Genomic DNA, 24442 nt, shown 5'->3' on the forward strand with positions numbered 1-24442 from the left:
CTAAAAATAAATAAATAAATGAACAAGCAAAATAGAAACAGATTCATAGACACAGAGAACAGACTGACTGATGGTTGCCAGAGGGGAGGGAGAATGAGGGACTAAGTGAAAAGGTAAAGGGATTAAGAAGTACAAACTTGTAATCACAAAACAGTCACAGGGTTGTAAAATACAGCATAGGGAATATAGTCAATAACAGTGTAATAACTATATATGGTCACAGGTGGGTACTATAAATATTGGGTGGAACACTTTGTAAATTATATGATTGTCTAATCACTATGTTGTATATCTGAAACTAATACAAAATAATACTGAATATAAATTATAATTAAAAAATAAAATTTTACTTTAAAATATTAGTAAAAAGAAATATTTTGGTTGGAGAAAAATACAAATAAAAACAAAAATAAATGAACAAAACAGAAATAAATTCATAGATACAGAGAACATTTCGATGGTTGCCAGATGAGATAGAGGTTGGAGGGATGGATGAAAAAGGGGAATGTACAAATTGACAGTTACAAAAAATCATGGAGATATAAAGTATATCATAGGGAATATAAATAATAATATTGTAATAACTATGTATGGTGTCAGATGGGTACTAGATTTATTGGGGTGGTCACTTTCCTAAGTTATATAAATGTCTAATCACTATGTTATACACCTGAAACTAATATAATATTGTATGTTAACTATAATTTAAAAATAAAAAAATATTTTAAAAATTTAGATGTTGCTGATTTCTACTTCCAGTAATGGCAAGCTAGATAATTTTTACTAAAATTGTGAAGGCAACTAAATAAAAAAACTGTTGATTTCTCAAAAACTGAAAACTAATTACACAACTGTATTGAGGAACTACTTAACCAAAATCTAGATGGTAAAAACCTAAAGCAGTAAAGAAACTCAGCATTCCCAGTTGCTTTTGTCTTTAGGTTGTTTTTTCAGTCCTGAGGAACCCAATGGAAAAGTGAGCCATGGCTTTGGTGGTGCTGAACATCAAGAGGAACAAAATTCAAAGCTCTGGGCCTAAACAAAGTGGAGAGTTAACTAAATCATTCACAAGACATATTAAGTCAGACTCTAAGGCTACACCATCAGAGGAAGGATAAATCAGAAATAAACCAGTGCTTTAAGTTTACATCACCAGAATGGTCCAGGGAACTTCAACCCCAAGCTCAGATTACATTGAGGCCTGGACTAATAGTGCCCTAGGCACCTTTTAAAAATACATGAAATCCTTTCTGATGAAGTAACCTAGGCCTCATATTATTCTTACAAGTTTTGAAATCTAATGACAAGCATCTAGTCATGAATGAGAAGCATGAGAACCTATTGCTAACAAAAACAAACTTACAAAGATTTCAGATATTATAACTGTGACATCTAGAGTGTATGTTTACCATATTAAAGAAGTTTTAACTTAGAGCTTGATAATATTTTCAGGGAACAAGAAGCTATATAAAAAGTGAACATGCCAATTTTAAAAAGAATCAAACAAATTCTAGAAATAACAGTAACTGAAATTATGAACTCAATTAATGAGTTTAACAATAAATTAGAAGTAGGGGACGTGAGAGTCGATGATCTAGAAGGCAGACTAGAAACTACTATCCCGAATGTGGCACAGTAAAACCAAGAAATGTAAAAGAAGAAAGACAAAGAAGATACACTGAGATCGTCTAACAGACATACAATCAGAGACCCAGAAAAAGAGGAAAGACTAGAACAGAGTTAATATTTGAAGAAATAATGAATGAGACTTCTACAGAAGTAAGGCACCAATCCGAAATTTAGAAGATGCTTGTCATAATGATTCTTGACATGGCATGGAGATACTGTAATGATACCCCACTAACCATTTTTTCACTAGCCATTTTCAAGATGAAACAGAAGTAACTAAATTTTGTAACAGGAAAAAAATCCTAAATTTTGCAAAAAACCTTGACACCTAGGAATCTAATGGTATTAGCAGATTGAAAAGTCTACTGATATACAAAATTTGGGGACAACATAAAACTTCAAAGTGAATGAGAGTTGCTCTTTTAAATAATCTTTATCTGATAAATTTGAATATTATAAATGGTCACTATAATAATGAACTATAATGGCTAAATAAAAGCTGAAAATAACATAAGAGCACTTACTGATATTGATGTTCAACACTTATGTCTTGCTGAAGCAAAACAAACAACAAATACCAAGTGCAATACCCAAAAAACAACTCAGTAGGTAAAACAAAGAAGTAGATAGTTACAACTATATGTAAAATTGCCACAAGGCTCTTGTCTCTAGCTTAACTGGAAACTCAAGCTAGAAAAGCAGACATTGCTCAAAAAGACTACAAGCCTCAGATGCCTGGGTCAAAAATTTATAGTAAAAAAATACACTGAATCATACACTTAATAATTGTTAAAATGGCAAATTTTATGTAATATGTATTTTACTGCAATAAACAAATTCAAAAAAGAAAGAGAAGACAGTTATACGAGGGACTGAAAAGGATAGGCAGAACTTAAAAGTTTTATGGAAACTTTGGAGGAAATGACAGGAAATTTGGGGAGGGTGCAAGAAAGGAGTGATATGAAAACCATTGGGGAAGACAAGCCAAAGGACTGGCTGGCTACAGATGCTTGGACCTAATAATCAGAGCTGCTAGAGACAGAGGAACATGCACTATGTTGTCAGCACTCATGCTGCATTAGCATAGAGTCTTAACATGCTTTCAGTTCTGCCTATTGAAGTATTCTAAAAATATTAAAGTCTTTCATTATTATTCTGTTATTTTTTTTCTTTCAATTCTCAGGCCAATCAATTCCCAAGTCAGTCAGTTCCTTTTGTGAGGTCATAAAGACTTCCTCACATCTCTTAAATTTATTATGTAATATGCATACTGTGGAACAGAACTCAGCAATAAAAGTAACAAACTACTGATACAAATAACAATTACCCTGAGTGAGAGAAGTCAGATAACACAACAATACTGTGTAAGTCTACTTAAACAACATTTTATAATATCAAAACCTAATTTGTAGTGGTAGAAATAAGGTCCAGAGCACTGGGAAGGAGGAATATGGGAGCTTTCTGGGATGAGAGAAATATCTTGATTTGGGTTTGAGTTACATAAATGTCTGCATTTGTCAAAAACGATCTGACTGTAAAGTATCTGAATATTCTACTGTATATCAATTATACACAATAAAAAATTTTAAACTATTACAGAATTTCTTCAGTACTATTCAGCAAGATCTCTAAGTATAGGGAATTCAGAAGTGTCCTCTGAATTTTTCTTCTCTTCATTTTACTGCTAACAGAATCAAGTAGTACATTTGATTGACTGAGTCACTTCCATGATAAGATCTAGAATAATCTTCTGATACAGGTAAAACCCTCCTTTTCCCTTTTCATTTTATATATAAACTAAGACCCTGTCTTTTGAATTATGTCTACAGAATATAGAAGAGTATAATGAAACTGCGACTTAAGAGTTTGATCTGTAAGACTTTTCTATTTACTTTCACTTCATGAAAGACTACTGATACAATTTTTTATAAAAATAAAGTTACAGGTCAACTTCCTTTGTAACTGGCCATTGAGCTTTCGTAACATCTAGCCATTTATACGTTTTATGGCCAACTCTTCTCCTGTTGCTCTTTTTCTTAAGAGGTAATTTTTCTCAGCAGAACTACTCAAGAAAAGAGGCTATGACAAGTTGAAAATAAATTCCTCTAATGTTTTTCTCCTTTACACCTGAATAGTAGTTCCCTCATCTATCTCTGTATCCTTGGTTTCTTCTGTTCTGGCACTTTGCACAAGAAAATAAAACTTGAAATCTTCTAATAGGTTTCAATTTTGGTCACTACTAATGAATTACCTATAAAATTCCCCCAATCTCAATGCATTCCCCTTGTGTTCTGAGATTTTTTCTTTTACGTTGTCAGCAAGGTATCCCCCTACACCCACTGATGTCATCCAATTTATAAAATATGCAACCTAAAGGACTATTTGTCATGACTTATTCTCTTTTCAGATCTATCAAGATCCTCATTTTTTTACAAAAAAACACAATTCAATCATTTTATTGCTTTATGCTTTGAACATAAACATAAAGGCATTTGAATAGTTTCTCAGATATTTCTCAGATGCATTAATTAGATGCAGATTGCTCTTCAACCATGATGAAAAGTACTCTATTTACTTCAGGTGAGAACATACTAATCTAAATCTTTGATTTTCCAAACTCAACAGTTTTTCTGGGTTTTCAGTTTTGAAATTGTGTGGTTGCCTTACAGTTTTAGTTTAAGATGTTACCCTTGTATTACTTTAATTTAAATGAAATATGTTTGTCCCAGATATACTCTATACATGTAAAAGATGACTTCTCATTATTAAGGAAGCAGAATAATCTAAACCTATGACACTGGCTTGCTTGCCTTCTTCAGAGTATTCACAAAAAAGTAAGTGATTGGGAGGATAAAGGCTTTGCTTTCTGTAATACCTTGTAGAAGTAGTAAAAAAGAAAAACATTTTTGAAGAGCACCACAAGAAACTATTTTCCATTGAATCCAGAGGCAAATCTTATCATAAGTCTAAAGATACAAAAATTATAACATTCATTGAAGTTTATTTCAGCTAGTTGTTCTAGAGTTCAAAATTCCAAAGTACAATAAAACCCTAACTAGGATGACATGAAAAAAGTTCCTGTGAATTGATTTGCTAAAAATTTGTAGGAAATTCCTTTCCTAAAATAAATATTTGTTAAATACTGATTTTCCATATATAATCTTTGACTTTTCTCACACTCAATCTCTCAATCTTGGCACTACTGATGTTTTAGAATGAATAATTCTTAGTTTCAAGGACCTATTCTATGTATTTTTAGGATGTTTAGCAGCATCCCCAGCCTCTAGCCATTAGATGCCAGTAGCCTCTCCCAGGTGTGACAATCAACAATTTCTTCAGGCATTGCCAAATATCCACTGGGAGACAAAATAGACCTTGCTTCAGAACAGCTTCACTAAATCAAAACCCGTGCATGTCAGAAAAGATCTGGGGATTATCTAAAGCTGTAGGGTACCTTCCAACGCTGCTGTACAAGTGTTGCAAACCCAAACTAAATTAGAAAAAAATACCTCTAGGTAGTATGGAAATTTTTTTTTATCTCAACTCTTTTTTTTAAGTATATTTTATTGGTTATATTGTTACAATAGTTCCAATTTTTTCCCCTTTGCTACCCTCCACCAAGCACCCCCCAACCCCCAGCAATCCCCCCAAATCCATGCCCATGGTTCATACATACAAGCTCTCCCACTTCACCCTTTCATATATTCTTTTTTTAAATAAATAAATGATTAATTATTTTAATAATAAAAAATAACAATCCCTCCCTCTCAGATATTAAGACCCTTTATAATCTTATAAAGGACAATGGGCGAAGGTCTCAAGCTCCTCTAGCTGCTTCAAGCTGGACATGGTCGTCATCCTACCTACCCTTGGGTCCAGAAATCCGTATTAATAGTGGGGGTGGGGAGGGGAGGGTGGCCTTCCCACATGGGGAAGGATCGTGCAGACTCCAGGTCGGTTGGCTGTCCCCGGACAACAGCCTGCTTGGTTTAACAGGCTGGCATCCTTGTTGTGTTCTGGGGGCAACAGATTTGACAAAAGGGTTAAAAGACATCATTCAATCCATAACTACTAGATGACAAAAGGCAGGGATTAATTTTTCAATGTCCCACATTAGGAGGAAAAAAAAGGGGCTTCTTTGGAGGAAGGTGTGCCAGGCACATCTCACCTGTCCAAAACCCTTTTGCCCATTATACTTAGTTTGGGTGGACATTTTAATGATATCAATTCTTCCTGTCCATGAACATGGTATGTGCTTTCACTTATTTGTATCTTCTATTCATTTCTTCAGTGCCTTAAAATTCTCTGAGTATAGGTCTTTTACATTCTTGGTTAAGTTTATTCCTAGGTATTTAATTCTTTTTGTAGCTACTATGAATGGGATTTTTTTAAAGTATATTTTATTGAATATATTGTTACAGTAGTTCCAGTTTTTTCCCCTTTGTTCCCCTCTGTCCAAGTACCCCCTTCCCTCCAGCAATCCCCCCCCCCCCGCCAGTCCATGTCCATGAGTCGTACATATACATTCTTAGGCTTCGCCCTTTCCTATATTATACTTAACTCCCCCTTGTCTATTTTGTATTTACCAATTATCCTTCTTAATCCCTGAACCATTTCACCATTTCTCCCCTTTCCCCTCCCAGAACTGATAACCTTCCAAATGATCCTCACACCTATGATTCTGTTCCTGTTCTGGTTTGCTTAGTTGAATTTTGTTCTTATTTTTTAGATTCAGCTGATGATAGTCGTGAGTTTGTTGTCATTTTAATGTTCATAATTTTGATCTTCTTTTCCTTAAGTAAGTCCTTTTGACATTTCATATAGTAATAGCTTGGTGATGATGAGCTCCTTTAGCTTTACCTTGTCTGGGAAATACTTCATCTGCCCTTCCATTCTAAATGATAGCTTTGCTGGATATTCATCTTGGTTGCAAGTCCTTGCTTTTCATCACCTTGAATACTTCTTGCCAATCCCTTCGGCCTGCAAAGTTTCTTTTGAGAAATCAGTTGATAGTCTTATAGGCACCCCTTTGTAGGTAACTCTCTGCTTTTCTCTTGCTACTTTTAAGATTATCTCTTTATCTTTAATCTTTGGCATTTTAATTATGATGTGTCTTGGTGTGGTCCTCTTTGGGTCTAGCTTGTTTGGGACTCTGTGCTTCCTGAACTTGTATGTCTATATCCTTCGCCAAATTAGGGAAGTTTTCCTTCATTATTTTTCACATAAGCTTTCGATTTCTTGCTCTTCCTCTTCTCCTTCTGGCACCCCTATGATTTGGACATTGGCACATTTAAAGTTGCCCCAGAGGTTCCTAAGCCTCTCCTCATTTTTTTCAATTCTTGTTTCCTCATTCTGCACTAGTTAACTGTTGTTTTCCTCCTCATGTTCCAAATCATTGATTTGAACCCTGGTTTCCTTCTCTTCACCATTGGTTTTATGTGGATTTTCCTTCGTTTCATTTAGCATAGTCTTCACTTCTTCCCTTATGCATTTGCTGTATTTAAGCATATCTGTGAAACCTGTCAGCATCTTTATCACCAGTGTTTTGAACTCTTCATCTGTTAGGTTGGCTAGCTCCTCGTTTGCGAGGTTGGCTATTTCCTTGTTGCTTAGTTCTCCCACTGGAACCGTGACCCATTCCCCCTTTTAGGCCATATTTCTGTGTCTCCTCATCTTGACAGGCTCTTGTGTTTGTTTGCCTTTGTGTCTTAGGTAGAGCTGTAACTCTTGTTACAGTGTAAGGGGCGAAGCCTTAGGTTTCTCATCAGTAGAGGGCGACCTGTTTCACCACGTGGCGCTATATGTGGGGGAGGGGTCTGAGAGGTAAGAATGCTGCTTGCTCAGCAGTTCTCCCTTTTCCAGGCACTTTTCCTACTTTGTATGGGACTGGCGCCTCTCTAGTTGTTGCCCTGGCTGTCGTTCCCAGAGTGGGTGGGTCTGTGGACATTCTAGGACTGTGGGGGCCCTTTAAACAAGCAGAATCTACTGAGAGATGGGCAGTTCCTTCCTCTACCCCAACCCCCACTGCTTTGCAGTCAGAAGCAATGGGGCTTTATTTTCCCTGGTGTTGGGACTGTGAGCTGCGTAGTCTGGTTTGGTGCTGTGAGTGCTCTACAGGTGTCCCTCCTGACTTTTTGAAACGTGTGACTGTGCTTTCTGGCAGCCTGTCGCTGCCACCACTGCTGCTGCCACCACTCTGCATCTTCTCCATCCTGGCTCTGCCCCCTCCTACCTATCTGGTGAGTATTTTTTCCTTATATCTTTGTTTGTTGGACTTCCATGCAGCTCGACTTTCTGGAACTTCTGGTTGTCTCTAGTTTTGAGGTAGTTGTATTCCTTCTTAGTTGTGGGGAGAGATGCAGCATGTCTCTCTAGGCCTCCATCTTGGCCAGAAGTCCTGGGATTGTTTTCTTAAGTTCCTTTTTTGTTAGTTTGCTATTGGCATATAAAAATACAACTGATTTCTGGATATTAATTTTGTATCCTGCTACTTTGCTGAATTCGTTTATCAGTTCTGATAGTTTCTTGGTGGAATTTTTTGGGTTCTCTATATACAATATCATGTCATCTGCAAATTATGACAGTTTTAATTCTTCCTTTCCAATTTCATTTCTTCTTCTTTGTCTGACTGCTGTAGCTAGGACTTCCAGTTCTATGTTGAATAAGAGAGGTGAAAGTAGACATCCCTGTCTTGTTCCAGATCTTAAGAGGAAGGCTTGTAGTTTTTGCCCATTGAGTATGATGCTGACAGTGGGTTCATCATATATGGCCTTTATTATGTTTAGTTATGTTTCCTTTAATCCCACTTTGCTGAGAGTTTTCAACCATAAATGGGTTCTGGATTTCATCAAATGCTTTTTCTACATCTATGATATGATCATGTGGTTCCATGCAATTCCTATCAAGATTCCAATGAGGTATTTCATAGAACTAGAACATATATTTCAAAAATTTATATGGAACCACAAAAGTCCCTGCATGTCAAGAGTGATCCTGAGAACGAAGAACAAAGTTGGAGGAATTATGCTGCCTAATATCAAGCTACACTACAAGGCCACAGAAATCAAAACAGCCTGGTACCAGCACCAAGCCAGACACACAGATGAATGGAACAGAACAGAGCTCAGAAATAAACCCAAATCTTTACAGTCAAAAAATATTTCACAGGAAGCAAGCGCATACAGTGGGCTAAGCATAGTTTATTCAATAAATGGTGTTGGGAAAACTGGACAGATACGTGCAGAAAAAATGAAACTGGACTACCTTCTTACACCATACAAAGACTAAATTCAAGAGAGAGAAGAAGATGGCAGAGGAGTAGGTAGCAGTGTTGTTTGCTTGCTCCCATTGTGGAAGAACTTGGAGTACAAACATGGAGAGGAGTGAGGAGCTGCGGCAGGCCCATGAGTGAGAGAATAGCAGCTAGATGTCCTCACAGCCAGTCAGCCAAAGCTTTCAAAGAAGATTAGAAACCCATGGAATTTTGACCAGGGGTGGATCCAGAAAAAGGACAGCACCCAAAGCATCTTCACAAAAGAACTCAAGACAAGGTGGGCAGACTGACTCTCAATCAACTAGCCAGAGAGAAGGATCCTCCAAAGAGTAACTGAAATATAACCAGACAGCTTAAACAAATGACATAAAGGGCATCCCTAGAGCATCAAGCTCAGATCAAAGAGACTGCACTACTGAATCCCCCAGCTCTCCTATACAGAATCTCATACCATGAAAGCAGGAAATCAAAGCAGACAAATCTAAGAAACAAAAACAAACAAGAAGCATCCAACACGGGGAAGCACAGAAGCAAACTCCCAATGAAAGGAAAAAAGGAATCCCCAGAGAGAGAGAGATGAAACATAAGCAAGCAAACTATCAGAAATGAAATTCAAAAGAATGGTTATAAGGAAGCTCAATGAACTTGACAAACTCAGAGAAAACTACAATTAATTCCAGGGGCATTACGAAGAACTCCAGGGAAAATACAAAGAACTCAGGGAAGCTACAAGGAACTTACAGAAAACTATACCAGCATAAAAAAGGACATAGAAACTATCAATAAGAACCAGGAAGAAACAAATAATACAATTTCTGAAATGAAGAACACAGTAGAATCGATCAAAAGCAGGCTAAATGAAGCAGAGGACTGAATCAGTGAGTTAGAGGACAATGTAGAAAAAAATTCCAAGACAATAAAATAAAATGAAAAAGACTTAAAAAGAATAAAGTGGGTTTAAGAGAACTGCAGGACAACATTAGAATCATGGGGATACAAGAACGTGAAGAAGAGGAGCAAGGGAAAGAAAACCTGATTGAAAAATAACAGGACATTTTCCTACCATGATGAGAGAAAAAGTCATTAAGTCTAGGAAGCACAGAGGGTCCCAATGAAGATGAACCCAAAAAGACCCACTCCAAAGCACATCAAAATAAAAATGGCAATATTTAAAGACAAAGAGAGAATCCTAAAAGCAGCAAGAGAAAAATAGCAAATAACATAAAAGGGAGCTCCGATAAGGCTATCAATTGATTTCTCAACAGAAACACTACAAGCCAAAAGTGAATGGCAAAAAATATTTCAAGCAATGAAAAACAAAGGCCTACAACCAAGACTACTCTACCCATCAAGGCTCTCATTCAAAATATGAGGTGAGATAAGGAGTTTCCCAGACAAAGGTAGACTAAAAGAATACATCTCCACCAAACCAGCATTGCCAGATGTGCTAAAGGGAATGCTTTAAGAAAAAAAGAAACAGAGAGAGGGAGAGGAACACAGGTTTAAAGGGAAATGAATAAATATCTAGAAGAATAACCTTAAATGTAAATGGTTTAAATGCTCCAATCAAAAGACATAGGGTAGCAGAATGGATACGAAAACATGACCCACATATGTGCTGTCTACAAGGGACACACCTCAAAACAAAAGATTTACACAGACTGAGAATAAAAGGATGGAAAAAAATATTCCAGGCAAATGGACCTGAAAAAACAGTTGGGGTAACAATACTTACATCAGACAAAATGGATTTCACAGCAATGGCCATAAAAAGAGACAAAGAAGGGCATTTCATAATACTTAAGGGAACAATCCACCATGAAGATATAACCCTGGTAAACATATATGCACCCAACATAGGAGCACCCAAATATATAAGGAAAATACTAGAAGACTACAAGAAGGATATCAACAGCAACACACTCAGAGTAGGGGATTTTAACAACCCATTATCAACAATAGACAGATCTTCAAAGCAAAGCAACACCAATGATATTGAGGCATTGAACAACACACTAGATCAAATAGACTTAATTGATATATAAAGAACTTTTTACCCCAAAGGAGCAAAATATACATTCTTTTCAAATGAAAATGGGACATTTTCAAAGATAGACCACTTGGTAGGACACAAATCAACCTCAATAAAAAAACTCAAAGACATTCAAACTCATGAAGAATGAATAACATGATATTAAATAATGAATGGGTGAACAATGACTTCAAGGAAGAAATCAAGAAGTTTCTGGGAACTAATGATAATGAACACAGAACAACCCCAAACCTAGGGGACACAGCAAAAGCAGTCCTGAGAGGAAAGTTCATAGCAAATACAGGCATACCTGAAAAAGACAGGAGAATCTCAAATAAAAAATCTAACCCTACAGCTACAAGAACTTAGAACAACAACAACAAACAAAGCCCAGGGCAAGGAGAAGGAAGGAAATCATCAAGATCAGAGCAGAATTAAATGACATAGAGACTAAACAAACAATTCAAAAGATCCACAAAATTCGGAGTTGGTTCTTTGAAAAGATAAACAAAATTGACAAGTCTTTAGCCAGGCTCATCAAGAAAAAAGAGAGAAGACCCAGATAAACAAAATGAGAAATCAAAGAGGAGAAATCACAACCGACATCAAAGAAATACTAACGATTGTAAGAAATTACTACAAACAAATATACAGCAAGACACATTACAACCTAGATGACATGGACAAATTTCTAGAAACATATAATCTTCCTAAACTGACTCAAGAAGTAGCAGAATGCCTGAAGAGACTGATATCAAAGAGTGAAACTAAAACAGTAATTAAAAATCTCCCAGCACACAAAAGCCCTGGACCAGCCGGCTTCACAGGTGAATTTTACAAAACATTTAGGGAAGAACTAACTCCTATGCTTCTCAGACTATTCCAAAAAATCCAAGAAGAAGAAAGACTCCCAAACTTTCTATGAAGCCAGTATTACCCTAATTCCAAAACCATGTCAAGACACAACAAAGAAAGAAAACTACAGGCCAGTATCACTGATGACATAGATGCTAAAATCCTCAACAAAATATTGGGAAACAGGATCCAGCAACACATCAAAAAGATCATACACCACGATCAAGTGGGATTCATCCCAGGGATGCAAAGATGGTTTAATATTCGCTAATCAACAAATGTAATACACCACCTAAACAAAATGAAAGACAAAAACACAGGATCATATCCATAGATGCAGAAAAAGCATTTGATAAAGTTCAACACCCATTTATGATGAAAACTCTCAGCAAAATGGGAACAGAGGAAGCATACCTCAAATAATGAAGACTATATACAAGAAACCTGAAGCCAACATCATTCTCAATGGACAAAAACTGAAAGCATTCCACCTGAGATCAGGAACAAGACAACGATGTCCACTCCCTCCACTCCTATTCAACATAATCTTGGAAGTTCCAACCACAGCAATCAGACTAGAAAAAGAAATAAAAGGTATCCAAATGGAAAAAAGAAACTAAAACTGTCACTATTTGCAAATGACATGAGCGTGTACATAGAAAACCCTATAGACTCCACTAATAAATTACTCGACACAATAAGTGAATTTGGCAAAATAGCAGGGTACAAAGTCAATATTCAGATATCAAAGCCATTTCTGTACACCGGCGATAAAAAATTTAAGATAGAAGCTAGAAAAAATTCCATTTACTATAGCAACAAGAAAAATAAAGTACCTAGGAATAAACTTAACCAAAGAGATAAAAGACTTGTACATGGAGAACTACATCTCTCTGAAGAAAGAAATTAAGGAAGATACAAATAAATGGAAGCAAATACCATGTTCATGGATGGGAAGAATCAACATCATTAAAATGTCCATACTACCCAAAGCAATTTACAGATTCAGCGCAATCCCTATTAAAATACCAGTGACCTATTTCACAAACCTAGAATAAATACTTCAAAAATTTATATGGAACCAAAAAAGACCTCGAATAGCCACAGCAACCTTGAGACAGAAGAACACAGCAGGAGGAATCACAATACCTGACATCAAACTATACTACAAACCACTGTGATGAAGACAGCCTGTACTGGCACAAGAACAGACATATAGATCAATAGAACAGAATAGAGAGCCAGAAATAAACCCAGGTCTACATGGACAACTAATATTCGACAAAGGGGGAAGTAACATAAAATGGAGTCAGAAGAGCCTCTTCAACAAACGGTGCTCGGAGAACCGGACAGGGACGTGCAAAAAAATGAAACTAGACCACCAACTTACACCACACACCAGAATAAACTCAAGATGGATCAAAGACTTAAGTGTAAACCGTGACACCATAAAAGTCCTAGAGGAAAACATAGGAAGGAAAATTTCAGATATCCCACGCAGAAATATTTTCACCGATACATCTCCTAAGGCAAGGGAAATAAAGGAAAGGATAAACAAATGGGACTACATCAAACTAAAGACTTTCTTCTCAGCAAAAGAAAACTTCAGCAAGATGAAAAGGGAACCAACCTAATGGTAAAATATATTTGCCAATGATACCTCAGACAAGGGACTGATCTCTAAAATATATAAAGAATTTACACATCTCAACACCAAGAAGACAAACAGCTCAATTAAAAAATGGGCAAAAGACCTGAACAAACAACTTCTCCATGGAGGATATACAGAGGGTCCACAGACATATGAAAGAATGCTCAACATCACTAGCCATCAGAGAGATGCAAATAAAAAACACAATGAGATACCACTTTATACCAGTCAGAATGGCCATTATCAACAAATCAATAAACAACAAGTGCTGGCGAGGATGTGGAGAAATGGGAACCCTAGTGCACTGTTGGTGGGAATGCAGACTGGTGAAGCCACTATGGAAAACAGTATGCAATTACCTCAAAAAACTAAAAGTAGAACTACCTATTGAACCAGCAATTCCACTGTTAGGACTATACCCGAAGAATCCTGAAACACCAATTCAAAAGAACCTATGCATCCCTATGTTCATAGCAGCGCTGTTTACAATAGCCAAGTGCTATAAACAGCCTAAGTGCCCATCTGTAGATGAGTGGATTAAAAAATTGTGGTACACTTTTTACAATAGGTAAGTGCTGGAAACAGCCTAAGTGCCCATCTGTAGATCAGTGGATCAAAAAACTGTGGTACATCTACACAATGGAATACTATGCAGCAGAGAGAAAGAAGGAACTCCTGCCATTTGCGACAACGTGGATGGAACTAGAGAGAATTATGCTCAGTGAAATAAGCCAGGCAAAGAAAGAAAAATACCACATGATATCACCTAATACAGGAAACTAAAGAACAACATAAACAAATGAACTAAATAGGACAAGGAGCAGAATAACAGTCAATAGGGGGGAGGGGGAGGGAGAGAAGGGGGATAAGTAAGGGAAGGGTTTTGTCAAGAAACGTGTATGGATGACTCATGGACATGGACAACGGGGAGGGATATGATTGTGGGAGAAGGGGTGGGCTCGGTGAGGGGGAGCAAAGGAGGATAAAATGGGACAACTATAATTAAAAATCAAAAAACAATATTAAAAAAAATTGTAGTACATTTACACAATGGAATACCATGCAGCAGAAAGAAAGAAGGAACTCCTACCGTTTGCAACAACTTGGATGGAACTAGAGAATTATGCTTAGCGAAATAAGCCAGGCAATAAAAGAAAAATACCATATGATATCACAAATACGGGAGACTAATGAACAACACGAACAAATGAACAAAATTGAGCAAGGAACAGGAAAACAGTTATTGGGGGCGGGGAGAGAAGGGGAAATTAGGGGAAGGATCTAGTAAAGAAACTAGTATAAATAACCCATGGACATGGACAAGCGGGTGGGGAATGACTGTGGGAGAAGGGGTGGGTTCGGTTGGGGGGAGAAATGGGGGAAAAATGGGACAACTGTAATAGAAAGACAATTAAATTAAATTTTTTAAAGAAGAATAATATCAAGAAGGATCAAAGGCTTAAATGTTAGACCTGAAACCAGAAAAATATAGAATTTTTGTTTAGGCAGCAGTATCTCAGACATTGCTTGTAGCAATATTTTATCAGATATAAGTCCCCAAGTGAGGGAAATAAAAGGAAAATAAAGAAATTGGACTACATCAAACTAAAAAGTTTTTGCATAGGAAAGGAAATCATCAACAAAATAAAAAGACAACACACAGAATGGGAGAACATATTCACCACTACATCACATAAGGAGTTAACATGCAAAATTTATAAAGAACTTATAAAACTCAATACGAAAAAAACAACCCAATTAAAAATGTGCAAAGGCCTAAATAGACACTTTTCCAAGAGGACCTACAGATGGCCAGAAGACATATGAAGAGATGTTAATATTACTAATCATCGGAGAAATGTAGATTAAAACCACAATAGTGTATCACCTCACACCTGTCAGAATGGCTATCATCAATAAATTAATAAACAAGTGTTGTCGAGGATGTGGAGAAAAGGGAACCTTTTGCACTGGTGGTGGAAATGCAGACTGGTGCATCCACTGTGGAAAACAGTATAGAGGTCCCTCAAAAAATTAAAAACAGATCTGCCTTTGATCCAGTGATCCCACTTCTGGGAATATATCTGAAGGAACCCAAAACACTAATTTGAAAGAACATAAGCACCCCTATGTTCATTACAGCACTATTTACAATTGCCAAAATATAAAAACAGCCCAAATGTTCATCACTAGATTGTGGAGAAAACAACTATGGGACATTTACACAAGGCAATATTACTCGGCTATAAAAAAGAAAATTTTACCCTTTGTGACAATATGGATGGACCTAGAGAACATTATACTAAGAGAAATAAGCCAATCAGAGAAAGATAAATACCATATGATTTCACTCATATGTGGAATCTAATGAACAAACTTGGCTAACCAGGAAAGTGGGGACAGACTTGTAGATGGAGAGCAGAATGACAGCTATGGGGGGAGAGGAGGTAGGAGTGGAGGGATTGTGCAAAAAGGAAAAAGGACTCATAGACATGGACAATAGTGTGATGATGGCTGGGGGGAGGGGCATATAAGGAGACTAAATGCTAATGGAAAAAATACAATAAAAATTAAATTTCAAAAAAATAAAAAATACATCTGGTCAAGCATAGATATTTTGATATTTTAGGAACTAGATCATTATTATTTGAATTCTATTCCTGCTAGACATATTTCTTTTGGATGAGCTACTTTCCTCTTCATTTTGAATATTAAATAAAACAGAAAGAGATTTAACAGTAAAATGGAGCCAGAGAAGAAGGAAGTCAATGATAGAAATTTTAAGTAATCTGGTTCATTTTTTAAAAATTACTGACATTTCAAAATATGCAAGGTACATTTACTATTTGTTTTCTATGCATCTAGGCACTATTATATATATACATATATATGCATATATGTATATATAAAAAACAATTGGGAACATTGTAAAAAATGAAAACATTTTGATGTATTATTTTGGATATATACTTTACATTTGTATAAAATTATTAAGTGAGTTTAAGTGTTAGAGAGAACACTAAGTTAAGTGGCTTACAACTATAGCTCATACATATTTTTTAATGTATATGATTCACAGAAAATAGCTTAATGTCTTCCTTTCCCTTTCATTCAAATTCTTAGGACTTGTTCTAAAACTTAAAAACTAAAAGATGACCTTGATAATATACCCTTCCTTTGATAACCTTATACAATTGGAACCATGACCTTAAGACCTATTTTCATTCATCAACTATATGAGTAAATACACATTGTTTATAATTTTTTAAAAATTATGCTATCAAATTTTTAAGTCTGATAATCAAATAAAAGTATCCATCATTACTGAACAGATAGTGAGGCTCTTACCTACAAGCAACATTTGGATCAGCATTTCTTGAAAGTAGTAGTTCTACACACTTCAGGATCTGTTCCTCTGAGCCACGAGCTGAACATGCGATTATCAAAATAGTTTGCTTATCTATAGTCAATAAAAAAATGAGAAATCCCTTCTGACATCAATAAATGTATCTGACTTCTTTTACCATTCAAAAGATAATAAAAATTAGTGCACCTATTCCTAAATCTCTTTATCTCAGTAGATAATTTTAGGTCTTCCTTCATCAAAAAATGGTATTAGGGATGAACTGCCTTAATCTTCAAATTATATCTATAATTCACTTCTCAATTTCCTTTCCCTATTCCTATTTCTTCAAGAGAATAGGAAAGTAGGAAAAAGCATGGATTCTATATAGAGATATTGCTCAGAGCTGAACACTTTTTAGTTTAAACTTTGCTTTGCAGCACTCATGGTTGAAAACAATGATTGATATTATCTGATTTCACTTCTTTACTAGTTTCCATTCACTTGACAGCTCACTGAAATCAGGCTTATGCTCAGACCACCCTACTGAAAATGATCTCAATCCTCTTCTATTTGATCTCTCTGAACTCACCCTATTTACCAAACTACTTCTTTCCTTGGCTCCTACAGCATCAGCAGAGATCAGGGTAGATTTAAAAAACAAAAACCCCTCTTAAGTAAAAACTGGGAAATTCAAAATAGGTCATGGCAACATGGTTTACATTAATAGTCTTTATCAAGTATAAAGATACAGACTCTAGTGCCAGTTCTGCCACAAATAAACTGGGACTACAGTGATATCTTAATATCTCAGTAGACCTAATCTGCGGATAGGAGCTTATATCTGCCCAGTTTGCCTGATGAGGCTGTTGTTGAGTACATAAGAGAATTTATGTGAACATTTTATGAAAAATATAAAATTCTCTCTAACAGTAAGGTATTCCTCTGATTACAAGAAGCAGAGAAAGAAAACAATTATATTTTGAGCAGACTATTTCATACACTTTCAAAAATCTCCCTCAAAAATCTCATTCCTAAATTTAGCTTTCATTAGGTGATATTTTAAAATGACACTATAAAAAGAAAAATTCATAAGAGTAGCTGATTAAACATAAAACTGTTAAGATGGGAATTTATATAAAATATATAAATGAGAAAACAAAACATAAATGGTTTTACAAATATCTAATGTAGGTACAAATTTAATGTGAAAATTAATTCTAAAATAAAACCTATCCTGAATTATGAAATGAATTTAATTGCTCATTTGAAACATATTAAAAACAAAAAACCAGTTTTTCTTAAACTGGACTTGCACATATACTCTTATTTTTCAAAAGCCCTCAAAGAAGTACTGAGTAGAAATTATTTAATAACAAAGATAGAAAAATATGTATTTAATAAACTATCTTTGAAACAACTTTAGAATAATTTAGAGTTTTAAATTCCAAGGACTTATTTTCAAGTAATTTTTAATAAAATTATCAGCCTTTTGATGTCTTCTTTCAATGCATTTTTCCTTTGTAAAAATAACCCAAACCCTTTAGCATAGAAGTAAAGATATATAATACCACAACTAGTTATAAAATAATATAAATGGAATCTACCTCTTTGGAAAGAGTTTTTCAAAAGTTCTATGATTTCTAATTTGATTTTGTATGTCATTCACCTAAGATAACTATAAAAAAAATTCTTTAACTGCTTTAATTTTTTTTCACTTTGCATAACAGCTGCTTGGAAATCAAGAAAATCACAGTGAACATAATCAGTTACATTATCTAAACACCTTACTCTTATTATTTTTTTCATGGACAACAGTTTATTTTAAAGTGAATATAAGAAAATAGAGCATGAAAAGTGTATATCACCACCCCTTAACAGAACATAATTAGGCTTCTAAACAGAGAAATATACAAAGTAAATTTTCACGTATGTTAAATATTCGAAATGTCTTACCCTTATCAAAGTTGGCATTAGCACCTCTGTCCAAAAGGACCCGAACCAGCTCTACCCTGGAAACGCTAGCAGCATACATAAGGGGAGTCCATCCATACCGAAAACTGGAATCTACACTAATGCCTGTCCAAATAAAAACAAGCTTTTAAAAGCCTCCAACACACACACAAACTGTCACCTTAATATGCTTCAAGTACTGGGCATGTGCCATTACCATATATACTTTATAACAGAAAGGAATTTTATGGTAATAATGTCTTCAACAAGATGGGAAATTGTTAAATATAGACTTTAATAAAATTAGCTAACTTCATTTTCACTCTAGGTACTATGTTCCAAGAGACCTTACCTGACAAATATTTTATCATGTATTATATAAAATTGCTATATGCATATTACAACAGGTTTTACATGCTACCATGATCTCTCTAGGGGAGCTAGAAAAGGTTTCACAGAGGTAATTTGTCTTTTTTAATTAGAATATTATACATTTCTGTACTGACCAATGTGGCTCAGTTGGTTGGGCATTGTTCCCCAAAGGAAAAGATCGCCTGTTCAACCCCCAGTTGGGGCACATGCCTGGGTTGCACGTTCAGTTCCCAGTAACTGGTCAATGTTTCTGTCTCACATTGATGTTTCTCTCCCTTGCTTCCTCCCTTCCCCTCTGTCTATAAAAATTAAAAGATAAAAAATAAAGAATATTATACATTTCTAAGTTGGTAAGCACCATGTATATTCTTAAAATTTCCTTAACTTCCTTTCTAACACAAAATTTATCCATGGGTGCCTGGCCAAACATGAGGATAAAAAGATAGGTTAGGGTTAGATAATGAGAGCTCTAAGAAAGAAATGTTAACTGTATATGTGATCCAGGAATTGAAACCATTTTTTTTTTTATTATAATGACAACAAAGGTACCACTATTGAGAGTGAACAGGACGCAGGGAGACCAGTTATGAGACTAGAAGCCTATGTACAAGTCACAGCAAGGGCAGTGGGGAGAAAGAGGACAGAATACAAAAAAACATTTCAAAGGCAGGATCATCATAATTTAAAATTATTTTGAAAAGGAGAAGTGATAAAAAAGAACATATCAGAATGACGATCAGGTTCTGCCTTAGACAAATGAATGACAAGCTGTGTGCTAGAACAGGCAGAGGCATAGATGAGATAGCAGGCCTGAGGAGCAGGGTGAATTTTAAAGCCACTGTCCAGAATCAGACAGGAAGGAATACATAAAAACCTGCTTAGAAAGAACAAGAACCAGCTGAGGCAGCTGACCTTAACATACTCAAGTTATTAGTAGTAAAAACCATTGGAGTCGTCTGATTTTATTCCATGGCACTGACTGATTTGGTCATATTAAAAAAAAGGTTGAACTGATCTAGGTTTGGATCTAGGACTGGGGAAGAGCATAGATGTGATATGAAAACCAGGATACAATGAGGCAGTGAACACAACCTATTAAAATTATGTAAAGCCTTTTCTATAAAGAGATCAAGATTTAAGTAGTAATCTCTCCCTTCAACCTAAGGACTATTTGCTAATGTTAAGAAAAGAATAAAAATAGAACGTTTTTCTGCTTCAAAGAAGAAACCCCTGTATGTGAAGACCACTGAATACAGGCCTGCCTTTAACACTTTTTAATTTATAGTATTATAGCCTCTGGCTATAAAAGGTTCCATTCACACAGAAGATCATATCCACACCTTTAATTTGCTGAAATATTATTCCCAACTATCTAACTTTAACTGACAGAAGGTGCATGATAACTACTGAGAAAACATAAAACCTTCTTAGTACATGCATACACTGTTAGTGCAACCTGTCTTCTCCAACAAATTTTTGTCTTTAAATGGCTGCAACTGAAAGCATATGAAGAAGATCAGAGAAAAAAATTATTTTTTCTCATTATTTTTTCCTTAATGACATTATTGCTGAAACTGTAAAAAGATAAAAAGAAAAAAAAATGTAAAGAAAAAGATAAGCAAATGCAGCATGTTAGTATAAAAATTCTTAATAATCATCACCTCTAATATTCAACAAAGCATTTACTATGCTGTAGGTATAGCTTATTTTATTTATTTTTAAATCCTCAACTGAGGATATATTTCCTGATTTTTAGAGAGAGATGAAGGAGAGGAGAGAGAAGACATCAGTGTGAGAAACATCAATCAGTTGGATCCTGTACACGCCCGACCAGGGACTGAACCTGAAACCTTAGGTGTGTGCCCTGACCAGGGATCAACTACGACCTTTTGGTGCATAGGACACACTCCAACCAACTGAGCCACTGGGCGAAGGAGACATAATTTTAAAACATTAAGTTTAAGGAGATTGATACAATATATATTGGGTTGGCCAAAAATTCCATCTAGTATTTTTTCTCTAAAATAAAAGACACATTTTTCATTTTCACCAATGACTTTATTGATTTGGATATTTTGAGTACGTTGGCTGTCTCCAAGGTGGTTGCTGATTGCTCTCAATTAATGTCTCAATTTGATCTCTATCAACTTAGTAAACCACTTTTGACACGTTCGATCAATCACAGCACCTTCTCCACACACTGCACAAGTCTTCTTTTGCATTTCAGTTGTGTTTTTACCTTTTGTGAAATAATAAAGCATAATGTGCCAAAAATATTGCTTACTTTATTCCACCTTCAGTATTAAAATGGTTACACAATAATTTGCCAATTTGATGTGTTTTTTTTTAAATGCACACTGATATGGCAGCTGTCACAATACAATCTAACAAAATTGTTTTGAATGAAGTTAAAGACAACTAAGCGCTACCAGAGTTATCTTACAGAAAAAAACCAAACAAACTTTTTGGCCAGACCAATATATTTTAAAATTTTCTAAAATGTATGTTTATTGACTTGAGATAGAGAGGAAGGGGGAAAAAGAGGTGGGGAAGAGAAAGAGAACCACCAATTAGTTGCCTCCCATATGTTCTCTGACTGGGGATCAAACCCACAACCTAGATGTGCACCCTGACCAGCAATCAAATCCCCAGACTTTTGATGCATGGGACGTTGTTTCAACCAACTAAGCCACAGTGGCCAAGGTAACATAATATAGTTATGTAACTCAAAAACATTCAAAATAACACTATATTGTTTTGAGTTATACACATATAAAGTAAAAATCTAAAGATATGCATAGGAAAGATAAATACCAGCTATAGGCGAGTTGTAATCTCCAGGAGAAAGGAGACATTTCCATACCTTTCTGAATGTCTGAAATATTTAATAATTTAAAGAGAACTGAAAATAGTACTTAGCAGAATAACAAAAACTGAGACATATTTGATTGAACCCTTAAAAGTGGAGTGGCTGACTCAAAGAAAGCTTTCATTTCTTTATTAAACTTTTCAACTGGTGCAGAAATAATGTATCAGAAACAAGAATGACTTGAAAGGCAATACTGAAAATATTTTAAGAGGTGTTAAGTACTGATATTTGGAAGGAAACCAGGAAACACTAAAACAGGAATTACTTGTGAAAGTGAGACTTTAGCAGTAATAAGGGTGAACGGTATCTTTTTATAACATTTATTATGAGCTGCTTTAAATGATCTTTTAACTATTTTGAAAGGTTGACTAAATTCTTACTTTACCAGTAGGCTCTTTTCAAGTACTCACCCTTCAGGAGCCTCCATCACTTCGTTGCATTTAGTACCACTATTTTTAAGGCAAACTCTCTTTTCTAAACAAATTTTGCCATTACATCCAACACTATGCACACTCCTGCATGTGTTTATATGGGGTATTAGGGCTCTATTATTCAAAATTCATCCAATTTCATTCTTCAGTTACAAACTCAAGTTCCACTGTCTACAGTCACACAGATTCTTCTTTTGTGGTAACAGCTGATATTTACATAATGCTTAAGAACTTTATTAATGTATTCTCTCATTTTAATTAAACTCAAGAAAATACCTTTGATATAATGCATCCCATTTAAAAAGGGGGGGAAATTGAAGCTTATGAAGGTTTGGTAAGTTGGTCAAGATTCCAGAGCCATCCATGGCAAGACTAGTACTAAAACCCAGAACTATACTGTTTCCAAAATGATTTACTTTCTGCTAAACCATGAAGTATCTCTAGCATAGAAGACAAACATTTTTCTATATACAATATCACTTAACTATTTTTGTGTGGAAATGTTTCATATCTATAAGTAGATAGCAAATGACTGTTATTCATTTGGATAATTTCCATCACTATTATCAACAAGTCACATTTCTATGTCAAGGTAATTTTTAAAAATAATATATTTAATTAGATCCACAGAAAAAACGTTGTGGTACCAAGGCCAGAATTAAGATACTTTACATGAAGAAACTGATGCTCTGGAAGTTTAAATGACTTTTCCATAGAACCACAGACTAGCCAATGGAACAGATATCCAGGTCTTCTGATTCCTACCTCATGCTTCATTTTATACACACACACACACACACACACACACACACACACAGCACAGCACAGCACAGGAAAATAACATAACTGAAATGTACATAACTAGAGTAAATATTTGAGAAACATGCATCAAGAAAATGCTGAGAAAAGTAAGTAAGACTTATCATAGAGGGGTAGGATTAGTCAGAATAACCCTTTTGAAGACGTGGAAGAACTAATGGGAGATAAAAGGGTGGCAATCCAAATTAGAGGAAGAGAAGGCAAAGAGAACTGAGAGTCGAGAAACATATGTAGGCCACTAGATATATTAACATTCACTGTGATTCTATTAGATTCCATTAGAAAGGCAACTCAAACCTTTTAAAATCAGAAACGGTTGTGAACTCAGACAGTTGGATTGGGTTGAAACTATGCCTTATTTCTCACCAGAATTTAGGAGCTCTTGGACCAATGAAATATCTCCTGTGGTCAATGCTTTCTTAAATGTTTCATTCTTTTCTTCAGTAGGTAAGAGTCTTTTTAATTTCTAAAAAAGCAGAAAGTTTTAAAAAATTGTTATACATATTTGCATTTCCACTGCAGCAGTAAACAATATTTGGTTTTAGGTAATTTTTTTTTTGACTGAGATGGGGGTGGGTAACATACAAAACTTGTAAAGAATTTATGTCTAAAATTATCTTTAAAGGGGAACAGGTCCAAACCAAGTGAAGAGCTACTACACTGACAATTTAAAGAAGCGCAGTCGATGGAAAACACAGTAAGGAAAGAAAACGAAAACTTCGCCGGTTTGAAATCCAAAAGCCTGTATTTCCACTAGAAAAACAAGTTAGGGAAACGGATGAGGAAGTAAATTTCATGAGGCTGGGCCTTTGAGAACCAGGAGAAGCGGATTTAGGCGCGGTGAAGAAACAGCCTTCTCTGCTACCTGAGATGCTTGATCGAAATAACCAATCTCCCATCCATCATCGTCGCTCTCGCTACTCTCGCCTCCACCGGCCACTGCCATGCCGCGCAGCGTACCCGCCGCCATGCCCCTTGTCCCTTCCCTACCCACAGAACTCCGCGCGCCCGCCCGTCCCTCTGCGCCTGCGCCTGCGCACTGGAGTTGCACGAAGGGCTGCGAGGGAAGGCGCGACGTGCATGCCGGAGGTCTGGGCCTCCAGGCGCAGGTTCGTGGCCTGGCCCTGCTACCCTTCCTTATGCTTTCCCACAGCACCATGGCTGCGGGAAATGGAAACGCGCGTCTCTGGCAGCACTAGTGAGGCTGGCACGGTA

General features: G+C 35.9%; 1 protein-coding gene across 1 annotated transcript in view; it reads right to left on the reverse strand.

The window, feature by feature from the left end:
• Positions 1-24199, reverse strand: part of ASZ1 (ankyrin repeat, SAM and basic leucine zipper domain containing 1) — a 111687-nt gene extending 87488 nt beyond the window's left edge. The window contains exons 1-4 of the mRNA XM_090286769.1: positions 24093-24199; positions 23594-23693; positions 18740-18862; positions 16789-16900 (exon numbers count right to left, since the gene is read on the reverse strand). Of these exons, the coding sequence (XP_090142895.1) occupies positions 16789-16900; positions 18740-18862; positions 23594-23693; positions 24093-24197 (440 nt within the window). The 5' untranslated portion in view covers positions 24198-24199. The remainder of the gene's footprint in view (positions 1-16788; positions 16901-18739; positions 18863-23593; positions 23694-24092) is intronic.
• Positions 24200-24442: the final 243 nt, after the last annotated feature.

This window comes from Furipterus horrens, unplaced genomic scaffold (genome assembly GCF_987537825.1).
Source record: "Furipterus horrens unplaced genomic scaffold, mFurHor1.1.pri manual_scaffold_9, whole genome shotgun sequence".
Classification (NCBI taxonomy): Eukaryota; Metazoa; Chordata; class Mammalia; order Chiroptera; family Furipteridae; genus Furipterus; species Furipterus horrens.